The 12,760-nt window shown below is 50.1% G+C and overlaps 1 protein-coding gene across 3 annotated transcripts; it reads left to right on the forward strand.

Annotated features, from left to right (window-relative positions):
• Positions 1-964: 964 nt before the first annotated feature.
• On the forward strand, positions 965-5,766 carry PJA1 (praja ring finger ubiquitin ligase 1). 3 transcript variants are annotated; one of them, XM_047716307.1, is made up of 3 exons: positions 970-1,118; positions 3,125-3,645; positions 4,183-5,766. In XM_047716307.1, the coding sequence occupies exons 2-3, from the start codon at positions 3,353-3,355 to the stop codon at positions 5,324-5,326; spliced, it is 1,437 nt and encodes a 478-aa protein (XP_047572263.1). In that variant the 5' UTR covers positions 970-1,118; positions 3,125-3,352; the 3' UTR covers positions 5,327-5,766. The 3 variants fall into 3 exon arrangements, with proteins under 3 accessions (XP_047572262.1, XP_047572261.1, XP_047572263.1); XM_047716306.1 differs by having other exon boundaries at positions 965-1,118; positions 3,451-5,766; XM_047716305.1 differs by having other exon boundaries at positions 969-1,118; positions 3,125-5,766.
• The last annotated feature ends 6,994 nt before the right edge of the window (positions 5,767-12,760 follow it).

Genomic DNA, 12,760 nt, shown 5'->3' on the forward strand with positions numbered 1-12,760 from the left:
CATATTTTCCATTTCTATATGTGCTTTACGTGAAACTCATATAAACAGTGTATAACCAGATTTCGAAAAAACAAAATACTTAAAATGAGAGTCTGCTTTTTATAGGTGTTAATCCATACTACATACTGATATATTTGGATTTATTCCTGCCCTTTTAAAAAAATACCCTTTCTTGTTGCTTCCCACTCCGTTTCTGCCCTTTGATAGACCGATTTTTCTTTGTTCTACATATTATTTCTTTAGTGGTTTGACAGTTACACATATATCCTATTTCTATTATGTTGTGACCCCTAATATTTCTTGTTCTTCTATTATGCATTTTATTTCCAAGAACAAAACTTTGCTATTGTTGTGAACATGGGAAGTCTTTACATTCGATGTAAATACTAAAAATACGTTGTAAAGTGCAATTAAAAAAAACCAGGAGTTCAGTAAAATTATACAAATCCAAAAGGTATAGTTATAATATTTTTAAGCTGCAATGCGATTACCGGATCCTGATCAGGTATTGTGCTTTATGACTGATTTCTTTTGGATGGAGAAGCTTGATTTTGTCATTAACAGCAAGAAATTCTACTGTAACAGTTCAATTGCTTCAATTATCAGGTTAAAAAAAAATTACAACCCTAGATATAGTTTCACATTTTCCATACTTCTAGTAAAAGCCATAACATATAACATAGGGTATGATATATTATTATAATTACTTTAATATTGGAATTAATCAGAAAGAATTTTTAGATTTCATCTTCAAAAAAAAAAAAAGAGAGAGAACAGAAGGGAGTTTGGCGAAATGTTTAACATTTGTTAAAGCTGGCTGTTGGTTACATTTTTTGCTGTCCTTTTCAGTATCCTTGACGATTTCATCATTTAAAATGAAATAATGCTTTGGGGCCCACCCTGATTTGTCAGAGCAGCTGCCGCCCCCGCCACATCAAGGGGGCGGGCCCCACCGACGCCACAATCACTTCCTCCACCGCAGTCGCCGCCCGCCCTGTTGCTGTCTGCCGGGGGAGGAGCTGGAGACCAGGAGCAGCGGCTCTGGCGGTCGGTCGGTCGTGGCGGTCGGAGGTCCAAGAGCTCTGCGTCTCTCGAAAGCGTGCGGGTGTCCGGACTGGGTGAGTGAAGGCTGTTTCCTTCCTCAGGTCCTCCAGACGGGGCGGTGGGACAGGGGGCCTGGCATGGGGACGAGGATTCGGGGTCCTCTAGCGAACAGATTTTTCAGGCTCGCCCCTCGGGAAGGGGTGGGGCGGACGCAAGACCTGACTGCAGAGTGAGGCCTGTGTCCCACGACCTGTCTGGGGGCTCCCTCCTCCGTCCCCCAGCCCCTTCCGTGTGGCGTGGCCCCCACTCGAAGGGCTTTAATCCCTGTTTGAGAGGGGAGTGGTGGTTGGGGCCCTCTCCTTCCTCCCTTCTTGGTCCCTTTGCGGAGCACTCAATGGCCTTTCTTCCCCCATTTTGCAGTTGTTTTGCTGAATAATAAATTGTTAAGATTTTTAGGTAAATATATTATTGTTCCCAGGAAAATAATTGTCGGAAAAACAAATTATTCCCAGGGAGAAACTAGACCCTCGCTCGCCTTTTCTTTTTTTCCCCTTCCCTGGCCATCTGTTTGGATTTGCCGTTTGAGCCCATAACGTTTCCCTGTCCCTCATTATGACATTGTGGCCCCCTCCCCCTACCCCTCCCCATGTCTCGCGTGTGTGGGCAGGGACCTACACATACACGCATGCATGCATGGCACGCACACACGCATGCGCGCACGTGCCCGCGGGCGTACATACGTACACACACACACACACACACACACACAGAAACCTTCCATTGCAGCCCCCTCCCTGCACCCCCCCCTCCAAGGTTCTGGAACATCCCCTTCCCCTTGCACACATGGATACACACATACATACCCTCTTGCACACTGTCACACCGTCAGTGCCTTTCCCTGCTTTTCATGGCCTGCCCCATACACACCTCCAGAAGCAGCCCCCTCCTTCTTCGGCCTCTGTATGCTCTGGTGAGTGCACACACACACAATACACACAGACACCCCTTCGGGGGCTGCCTTAGCTCTTGCCTGCCACATACACACATCAGGATATCCTTTGATTGCTGGCCCCTCTTTCACATGCCACATACGTACATAGGCACCCTCACGCTCTCATTCACACAGCCCTCACAAATGCTCCCAGCCCTGCTCCCTGCCTGCTGCATCTGTGCACAGACAGCCCTCCTCTACTGTTCCCGGCCGTGCATGCACTCACATTCACACTCACACTCACAGAAATCCTCACTCAGGGACAACAACCGCTCCTCCCTGCTATAGCCCCCTTCACAAACACACATATTTCCCTGACTGCTGGCCCCATTCCACCCAGTGGCCACCCACACATCCCTCTCCCATGCTGTCCCTCTCATGGATGCATTTGCTTGCACTGACATGTCTCTATTGTTGCCTCCCATTTCACTGAACATGCACATGTTCACAGACCATAGGCTGAACACAGACCATAGGCCGCCCCTGGCCGGTGCCACCAAACCTTTTCTTGCCCGCCACAGACACGTACACAGGCGTCCTTGCGCCGAGTTGCAGTGGCTGCACATACGACCACGCACACACACTCTCTTTCTGTCATGCTTGCACACACCCCTCTCCTCTGAAGTCACCCCACCTGCACCTGTCGTTCTCCTGCCCGCATCCAGAACAGGTCTCATCCTGTCTGATGCTAATGCCTCTCCCCAATACACCTGTCCCCTCCCCCTACAAACACAGGCCTCTCTTCACAGCATGATGGCTGGTTCCGCCCCCCCACCTTCCACCTGCCCCTCTCCTCCTGACAGACACGTAGGCACTCACGAACACGTGGTGATCTATATTTTCCACCCTATTCCAATTTGCATTTCTCCTGTCTGTCTGCAGGGCTCAGAAAAGACACAGACATCCCATAAAATAACCGCAGTAGTCTTTCCTCTTCCACGTTGGCATAATTCCACAGTGCTTCACCCACCTTACCAGGGTCCAGTCACCGCCCCTGCCCCCAATCTTCTGTCAGATTCTCCCATAAGTCTGGCTTTCCTATCAACCCAGTTTTGTAATCATTTTGCCAACATTAAAAATGTGTTCCAGGTCTACACCTGACAGTCACTGGAATGCTACTTCAGGCCTTAGAAGAAAGTGAAACTAATTGTAAAGGCCCCTTATTCTTTCTGTTACCTGCCTGCTGAAGTGGAAATAGATCTCCCTGCTCTCTTATTCCGAACTGAGTTGGCGCTCCCATCTCCAAAGCTTGTGCAGGGAGCAGGAGCCTTTCCACTTGAGGCCCAGCCGTATTGGAAACCCTGCTAAGGCAGAGCCATGGGTCAGGAATCTAGCAAGCCTGTGTGGCCCAAGCCAGCAGGAGGGTATCAGTCCAATACAGGCAGGAGGTATGGAAGAAGGCATGCTTATGTCAGTTTCAGGCCATCCACGAGCCAGCAGGAAAGGATTTCCAGCCAGAGAAAGACGACCTCGGAAGTCCCAATGCACAGATCAGCCCCCAGTCAAACCACCAAGAGGAGCCGGTCGCCATTTTCCATCACTCGTCGTAGTTGGGAAGACAGTGAGAGCTCTGGAGCCAGCCTGAATGTTGATAATGAGGACTACTCCAGGTACCCACCAAGAGAGTACAGGGCCTCGGGTAGCAGAAGAGGAATGGCTTATGGACATGTTGACTCTTTCGGGGCAGATGATAGTGAGGAGGAGGGGGCTGGGCCTGTTGAGCGAGCGCCAGTGAGAGGGAAAACTGGCAAGTTTAAAGATGATAAGGCATATGACCCAGAGAAAGGGGCCAGGTCCTTGGCTGGGGTGCCCCCACAGTTCTCTAGCTTTAAGCGTGATGTGAGAGAGGAGCTTGACAAGTTAGATCCAGCCCCTGCGGCCAGACGCTCTGCTAGCAGAGCCGAGTTCCTGCAGCAAAGTAGCAAGGTGGCAACCACCGGCGACAGCCTGGAGAGGCAGAGGCGGGAGCAGAGTTTACCTGCACGTCCCAGCAGGGCTCCTGTGAGTATTTGTGGTGGGGGGGAAGACCCCCCAAAGAGTGCAGAGGAGCCGGTGGTGAGGCCCAAAATCAGAAATCTGGCCAGCCCCAACTGCGTGAAACCAAAAATATTTTTTGATACTGATGATGATGATGATATGCCACATAGTACTTCCAGGTGGAGGGATACGGCCAACACGGCTGAAGGCCGCTCGGACGGCCTGGCAAGAAGAGCCAGAGGCGAGAGTTCAAGCGGCTACTCTGAGCCGAAGTACCCCGAAGACAAGAGGGAGGCCAGGAAGGACCAAGTGAAGCCAGAGAAGGTGCCAAGACGCCGACGAACCATGGCCGACCCCGACTTCTGGACGTACAGTGACGACTACTACAAGTACTGCGACGAAGACTCCGACAGTGACAAAGAGTGGACTGCTGCTCTGCGTCGCAAGTATCGTGGACGGGAGCAAAATCTGTCATCCAGCGGGGAAAGCTGGGAAACTCTGCCGGGGAAGGAAGAGCACGAGGCTGAGCAGGTCAGGGGGAACACCAGCGCTGGGGCCAGCTCTAGCGCCGGGGCCAGTGGTGGTAGTGGTGGTGGCAGTGGTGGCGGTGGTGGCGGTGGTGGCGGCAGCGGCAGTGGCGGTGGTGGCGGCGGCGGCAGTGGCAGCGGCAGCGGTGGCGGCGGCGGTGGTAGTGGCCAACTTGAAGAAATCCAAGGAGCATGTCTTCGGGAGGAGGAGCAGGTGTCCCCAAGAGGAGGCGAAGTTCCTTGGCTCCAGTACAATGAAAACGAGAGTAGCAGTGAGGGGGATAATGAATCGGGTCAGGAGTTCCTGCAGCCCGGGGTGTTCATGCTGGATGGAAACAACAACCTTGAAGACGACTCCAGCGTGAGCGAAGACCTCGAAGTGGATTGGAGCCTCTTTGATGGATTCGCAGACGGCTTGGGGGTGGCCGAAGCCATCTCCTACGTGGATCCTCAGTTTCTCACCTACATGGCACTTGAAGAACGCTTGGCTCAAGCGATGGAAACCGCCCTCGCGCACTTGGAGTCTCTCGCTGTGGATGTGGAGGTGGCCAATCCGCCGGCCAGCAAGGAGAGCATCGACACTCTCCCCGAGATCCTGGTCACCGAGGATCACAGTGCAGTGGGGCAGGAAATGTGTTGCCCCATCTGTTGTAGTGAATATGTGAAGGGGGAGGTGGCAACCGAGTTGCCTTGCCACCACTATTTTCACAAGCCGTGCGTGTCCATCTGGCTTCAGAAGTCGGGCACCTGCCCTGTGTGCCGCTGCATGTTCCCTCCCCCACTCTAAGACCAGGGCTCTTTACTCCTGGTCAGATGATTGTCCCCATCTGAAACCCACAATACCGCAGGAGCCCTCTCGAAATTAACAATTGCAATGAAAGCCGTGATTAATCTGCACCTGTTGATTCCTTGTGATTATTTCCAATGTGAAAACGGTTGTGTGCGATTGCATTAAAAATCACACTGTCTATCTTAGAGGTTAGAAAAGGAAGACTAAACTTTCTAAACGCTACTTGAGATTGCAGTAAAAACATACATTTTCTAACCGGAAAGTTGAGATAAGTTGCGTTTGTTTTCTTCGGTAGACTATGTTGCTGTTAACCGTAACGTCAAGTTTATCTGTTAACTATGTCCAGAAGGCATCATCATTTCTGTTGCATGTTATGGGTTAATGTTCCTGTAATTGCAGTGCCGTAAAAGCTTATTAAAGTTCTCCTTTTGGTTTTACATGGTACAGTGGAATTGTTTGGTTTTGTCTAAAATGGTGGTACTAAGTGACTTTATAATTGATCCCTTGCACCTGCATCAAAAATAGGGTTTCGTGGGTTGTTTTCTGGTGTTCCCAGTAGGAAAACTTTAGTGTCACTGGAAATGCTGACCCCAACAAGAGCAAGAAATTAAGGGTGACAATTTCTATAAGTAGGAATACAGTGTATGATTGTCAGACTACTCTAGGGGCAAAGGTCACATAGACAGTACCCTGTCAGTCTGTGGGAAGGAAAGAGACAATGAGAAAGTGTGCGGGAAAATAAAGAACAATGGTAGAAACATATCCAAAATGAATATGAGTTAGGAGGAGAAGGAATTAAAAAATCCCCTTTTAGGAAATAGAAACTCTCAGAACAGGGCGCCAGGCTGGTTCAGTTGGTAGAGCTTATGACTCTTGATCCTGGGGGCGGGTGGGGAGGTGTGTGAGTTGGAGCCCCATGTCAGGTGTAGAGATCCCTTAAAAAAGTAAAACCTTACAAAAGAAAAGAAACTCTGAGAGGAAGTGGGCAACCCCTCCCCAAATAACAAATCTCTATGCTGACTGTATACATTGACACAGTGAAACAAAAGGATTAGATTAGAAGAATATATGGCAGACAAGTGCTGTGACAGATATTGATACCCACTTACACAGAGTGAACAGGTTTTAACATTTGGCCATATTGGCTTCCAGTCCTTCTTTCTCTCTCCAGTAAATAGAATCAGGCACAAGTGATGTTCCTCACCTGTCACATCTACTTTCCCTCCTCCCCAGAGGTAAGCACTACCCAGAAAATGGTATGTTTACTTCTCGTCTGTGTTTTTACACGTATGTGTGTCTATGTATATGTATATGTGTACATATATATGTATATGTGTGTATATATCCGTAGCCAATATAGAATGTTTATGTTTTCTAATGGTCATAATTGATAGAATGAATGTATTGTTCTGCAACTTGATTTTTTGTCACTGAGTATTGTTTTTGAGATTTAACCATTTTGATACATATAGCTCTAGTTTATGTACTGCTGTATGATAGACATTCAGTTGTATGAATCATCACAATTTATCCCCTTATTGGTGGGCGTGTAGGTTCTTCCCAGTGTTTTGCGGCAATCAATATACTTAAAAGATGTCTCTCTGTGCACGTGTGTGAGTTTCTCTAGGGGTAAGGATGCGGAGATGGAGTTCCTGGGTCTTTAGGCTTGGAGGGGAATTTTGGGGTTCTGCAGGCTTAAGCGTCTTTCTCCTAACCACGTATTGCCAAACTGCTTTCCCAAGCGATTGTACTAATACATGCTCCTGCTGACAGTTTATGGGAGCTGTTCTTAGCTCCAACAGCCTGGATATGGTTAATGTTCAACCTCACGGGTGATCAGTGACATACAAATGAACAGAACAGTGAAACACACCGTGTCCATCAGAAAGCCATGGTTTTTCTTCATGATAATATCTCATTTGGGCTAGGAGAAAACCGGGAAAAACAAGTGATAGCAGGCTTGTTGGAGAACGGTTTAGGGGGTTAGCTATCTTTCAAGATGCAAAATGGTGCATGTCTCTGAGCCCGACTTAGATCCTTGGTGGTATGGAGCTAATACCATACAGCCGTTAAAAATTATATGTTCTGATACGGAAATATCTCCAAGGCACACTGTTAAGTAGGAAAAAAATATTGTGGAGCAGTTATATATGGTCTTCATGTAAAATAAAACCTTGCAAAACCAAACTATAGGTCATAATGTACCGAAGTGTCTGGAAGGCTGCATACCTAACTGATGGCAGTGGTTACCTCTGGGGAGGGACAGGGGGTTGGGAGCGAGGAAGGGGGCTTTAGATTTTTTCACTTGCCCTCATTAATTTGCTTGATTTTCTAACAGTGGCACTGATTTTCATGAATATTAACAAAATAAGTAAAATCAAAACAATTCCCAATTAAAAGAGAGAGAGAGAGATGATGCTGATTCTCTCAGTGCAAGTCCAGAGACATGGGTGGAAGCCCTGGCAGTCCTTTGTTTCTGAAGTGGTCAAAGCTGATACTGTTATTTTGTCCCCCACAGCCATTGTGTGTCCCCCCCCCTTGGCCTTCAGCCAGCACCTCACCTGTCACGGTGAGTCAGAAGTCTGTGACCTTAGAGGGCTCTTGACAGGCGGGCTTGTGGTGGTTTGCCTCACGTTACCTTGGCTGTGCCCTGACTGGCACCACACCAGGGGGTATGGGAGAGGCACCCTTGGGGCTGCTCTTATTTCCCTTAGAGACACAATTAGTAAATCCACGGAAGTTGGTTGGGGGGCGGGGTGCAGGGAACTCCTCGGGGCCTGCAGCCCCCTGTTAGTCTTTGAGAGGCCTGTCGCCACAGGGGCTCCTGCTGGAGGTGAGGGACTCCTGAGGAGGGACAACCCCAAGGCCTGAGACCCTGGGCCCCAGGCTCTTGAGTCGCCTGGGCTTGGGCCTGGGACCTCAGTTAAGCACATCAGACCCTTGTGCCTAATACCTTAGGTCTGGAGGGGGAGGAAGTCAGAGGCATCAGGGTCATGAAGCATTTCCTCTCATGCCACCGTGGTGGCGGCCGCAGTGGGGGACTATGCTGCCAACACCAGAGGCCCAACACTCCTGTGTAAGATGTGGCTATGTCCTTGGACGCCCAGTTCCCCTTTTCCCGCCAGTTTCTGATTCCCCGGCCTCTCCAACTCTTCCCCAAGCTCCCCCATAGCTTTCCAATGAAACTGTTTTGCTTAAATTCACCAGGGTTGGTTTCTGTTGTTTCTAACTAGGAATCCCAAGTGGCACACTTGCCAACCCCATAACCCAGTTTTGTGCCTGCTTTTCAGTCAGATGAAATACCCAGAATGGCAAGGGGTCAGGCGATTTCTGTTGATAACACAGTGGACCCATTATTGGCCCCTGGAGCCATGGTTCTAGAACATGCAGGCCTCGGGCCACTACACACGAAACAGTCCTTTTTAAGAGTCGGTAATTTGGCATATTCATGAAAGGTGCTGCCCACCATGCTAGACTCCTTAGTGTCTGGACTTGTTTCCTGGCTGTGGGATAAAGAGTCCCACATTGTGGCCACTGATTTGGAATATAAAACAGTATATCTTACAAGACAGGACCTCACATTCCTGAGGTGGTCTCCCTAGCTAACACTACAGCTGAACTGTTATGGGGCCTTTCCTGGCTCAAAGGCACTACCTTCTCTCAGCCCTCTGTTCTAGCTACATCCTTCTACATTGGTGCCTGGACCTCTGACACAAAATGCCCTTTCCAGCCTTTTCCAGTTAGTTCTAGCCATCCTTTAAAAAGTCCTGTTCATGTGCCAGCTCCCGATAATGGTATTTTCTGACACACCTAACTCCTTCACTCTCTTGGTCCCATCTCTGTGAGGTCTTGTCAGGAGCTCTTATTTCAGAGTAATTTCCACAGCCCGGGCTTCTCAGTGCTTGCCTCAGAAGTATTCAGCAACGCTTGCTGGTTGGAGGAATGAGCTCCTCTCCCAAGGTAGGCGTGAGGCAGGGGTGTGTTAAGATGAGGGAGGAGAAACCATGGGGTCCTGGCCCAACCAGGAGCTTCTGAGCTGGCCTTAGCCCCACACCTACCCCCAGCTCCTGCTGGCCCTGCCCCCGCTCCGCCCTGCCCCTCCCTCCAACTCCTCTTGCCACCCTCTGTCCCATTTTCTGTTTGTCCTGTTGAGTTCCCCAGTGTTTCAGAGATGTTCCTCAGGCCCAGGGCCTATGGCTGAAAAGTGGTGCTCCTTTGAAGATGGAGAAATAGGAGGAAACAAGCAGCTTCAAGACACCTTTCTTGGGCCTGGGTTGAACCTCTGTCAAACACGGAGCGAAGAGGGTGTCTGTCCATGTGTCACTAACCCCGGCCTTGGATAAGCCATGGCATGGAGCCAGCTTTCAGCCGGACTTGGCATTCCCATCTGCGCAATGGGACTTCACCACCAGGTTGTTGCTGCTGGCTTCTGCTGCCCCCAGCATGCCTCCCACCCTACTCCCTTCCTCCAGACTGTGCTACCTTAGAACACCAGCGAGGCTTCCTAACCCCTTATATGTGGATACAATTTCACCCCAGACCCTTTCATATCCAGGGATGTGAATCTTCCGTCCCCCCTGGAAGGTGAATGATAAGAAGGATACCAAGGTTCAGAAAAGTGATGAGTGTTCTGAAGAGACAGAGTCTGTTCGGCCAGGGAGGGCAGCAGCCGTCCCGGCCCCAGTGTAGTGAGGAGCCGGTAGGGGTGTCGGGTCCTCAGCGTCAAAATCCAGGCCGGCCCCAGCTGGACTCCACTCGAGTGCTCTGGTCACAGGCTGCATAGGCCGCCAGCTTCCTGGCAGCATACTGCAGGCCCAGGGGCCACCCAGGTAAGAGGGTGCCTGGCATCTGGATGGGAAGAGGAGAAACAAGACATAGGATTGCAGAGGGGTTCTTCCACAAGAGCTGGGGACCGGGAGACAGCAATAGCTTATAGTGGGAAGAGTGTGGCTGAAGCAGGGCATTGGAGCCAGCCTGAAGGGAGGTAGGGACTGGGTGCCAAATGCATGAAGACAAATCTCCAGGGACCCAGGGGACCCGAGCCCAAGGCGCTGCTCGGCCCAGACCCTACTTGCATTCAGGCAACCCGGTCCAGCCCAGGCTGCACTCAGAGCTGAGGATTCAGAGCTGACTGGGGAGTTCAACAAATATTTATTGACCTTCTGCCTGTGGTGCGTTGGATGGGAACCTGCAAGAGATGAATAAGGCTTACTGAGTCCTTCCCTCAAAGAGCTCATGGTCTAGTGCGGGGAAACAGATGTGTAAAGAGAGAATGGCAACCCTCGGTGGAAAGTGCTACACGGAGGCAAACACGGGGTGACGAAGCAAAGAGCCTGGCTGGCCGCGCCGGGAAGGGAGGCTTGTCAGAGGCATCCCAGGTGCGGCCACTCTGAAGGCTCAGGCAGGCATTAGCCAGGTGAAGAAAGGTGAAGAAATGGAAGGGGGGAGGGTAGCATGGGCCCCTTGAAACATTATCTGTCGGGGAGCATGTCAACTGGTGTGTTTGAAGGGCCCTTCAGTGAAATGTATTAGCATTTAAAATCCGCACACCCTCTGACCCAGCAATTCCACTAGTAGCATTTCTCCTGCATGAGCAAAAGCACGAGGTTGTTTGTACAAGGATATTTACTGTTGCATTGTTTGTAGTAGTGAGAGACTGGCAAGCATATCCCTGTCCATCACTAGCGGTCCGCTTAAATAAATCACAGCACAGCCATCAGAGGTTTCACTAGACAGCCTTTACCCAGATGAGGCAGAGCCACAGCTCTTGCCATGTAAGAGTAGCCAAAACCCAAGGAGTTATAAGAAGGAGGCATAGAAGAGTGAGGACAGGGGTGCCCGGGTGGCTCAGTTGGTTAAGCGTCTGCCTTTGGCTCAGGTCATGATTCCCAGGTCCTGGGATCAAGTCCTGCGTCAGGCTCCCTGCTCAGCCAAGAGCCTGCTTCTCCTTCTGTCCCTCCCCCGACTCGTGCTCTCCCCCTCTCTCAAGCAAATAAAATGTTTAAAAAAAAAAAACAGTAAGGACAGTTACCACACATGTTTCACAAGAGATACACATACATCTGTGCTTACCTGTACACAGAATATCTGGAAAGATAAACAAGAAACAGGAGTTGAGGTCAGGGGTGAGAAGGAGCCTTTGCTTTGTAGTGTATGCCCTTTTGTCCCTTTGGAGTTTGTGTGAATTAGATGGGTTGTTTTTGTTTTTTGGTTTTTGACCATGTGTATACGCGATCAATAGAGAGAGCTAGAGAGAGAGAAACACACAGAGTCAGAGACAGAGAAGGGAGGGAGAGACCTCTGCAGGAGGACAGAGACCTCACACAAAGGGAACCAAGTGAACAAACTCACAGGGTATGAAATAGTATGGTGTGCGCATGCACCCTGGGAATGGGCAATGTTGGCCCAAGCAGGCCCTACGGGGAGCAGAGGAAGCACAGTTCAGCTTTGCCTCATGAGGACATGGAGTGGGAGCTAAGGGATGGCACAGCATCCAGAGTGGGTCCGCTATCATCTCAGATCTCCAGGTTTTGTACGTGCATAACATGCTCAGGAACTCTATCGTCACCTTGGCTGACAGGGGTTCTCTGTGATGGGACGATAGGTAATTTTAAAGTTCTTTATTTTTGGAGGGCATTTCTCAAATTTTCTTCAATAAGCAGGTGACCTGGGAGAAAAAGTGAAAACAAAATCGAAATGTCACTGGAACCCTGATTCAAGGCTCTCAAGGCGGGCTCTTCCTGAGGGAAGCCAGGCAAGGCCCTCCATAGTCAGCAGCAGAAGGGGCAGAAAGACCGGGGCGTTCGAAGTCAGACCTTAATCTGAAACGGTTTTCATGCTAATTAACTGTGAGTGGTGAACAAGGCACATACCCTCTCCACCTCGGTTTGCTTATTTATAAAATGGGACAAAAGAACGCCTACCTCAAGGGGTGCTTGGAACGAGCAAATGAAATAACAAGATGGACAAAACCCACTCTAAAAACCCAAGGTGATCGTTGTTGGTTGTTACCGTTTCTACTGGTTCTTTTTCCCAGGCTGTAACAGCAGGAGCCCAGGACCCCGCAGAGAAACCACTACTCTCTGGGTGGAAAGAATCCCCCCCCCCACACACACAAGCACACGTGCGCGCGCACACACACACACACTCATTCTCTCTTCAGCAATTCAGCAAGGCTGACTCTGGATGCCTGGGCCCTGGTCTGCCGAAAAATACTTAGCAGGAGCCCAACATTCCCTTTGGAAGTGGAGTGCGGCAAGATAGGGGAGGAGGAGGAAGCAAAATGTTTGCTATTTTTTTCTGTGCAATTGACTCTGCCAGCCGAGGCCCTTTGCTCACGGCTGTCTGTGTGCACAGATGGCGGCGGAGCCCCTCCTGGTGAAGGGCTTGGCTTCCTGTTGAGCATGCCCACCCCATTCAGGCCGGCTGAGG

This window comes from Lutra lutra, chromosome X (genome assembly GCF_902655055.1).
Source record: "Lutra lutra chromosome X, mLutLut1.2, whole genome shotgun sequence".
Classification (NCBI taxonomy): Eukaryota; Metazoa; Chordata; class Mammalia; order Carnivora; family Mustelidae; genus Lutra; species Lutra lutra.

What these genes read in the sequence shown, in the direction of transcription:
- PJA1 (XM_047716305.1), top strand. Translation starts at nt 3,353, where the DNA reads ATGGGTCAGGAATCTAGCAAGCCTGTGTGGCCCAAGCCAGCAGGAGGG.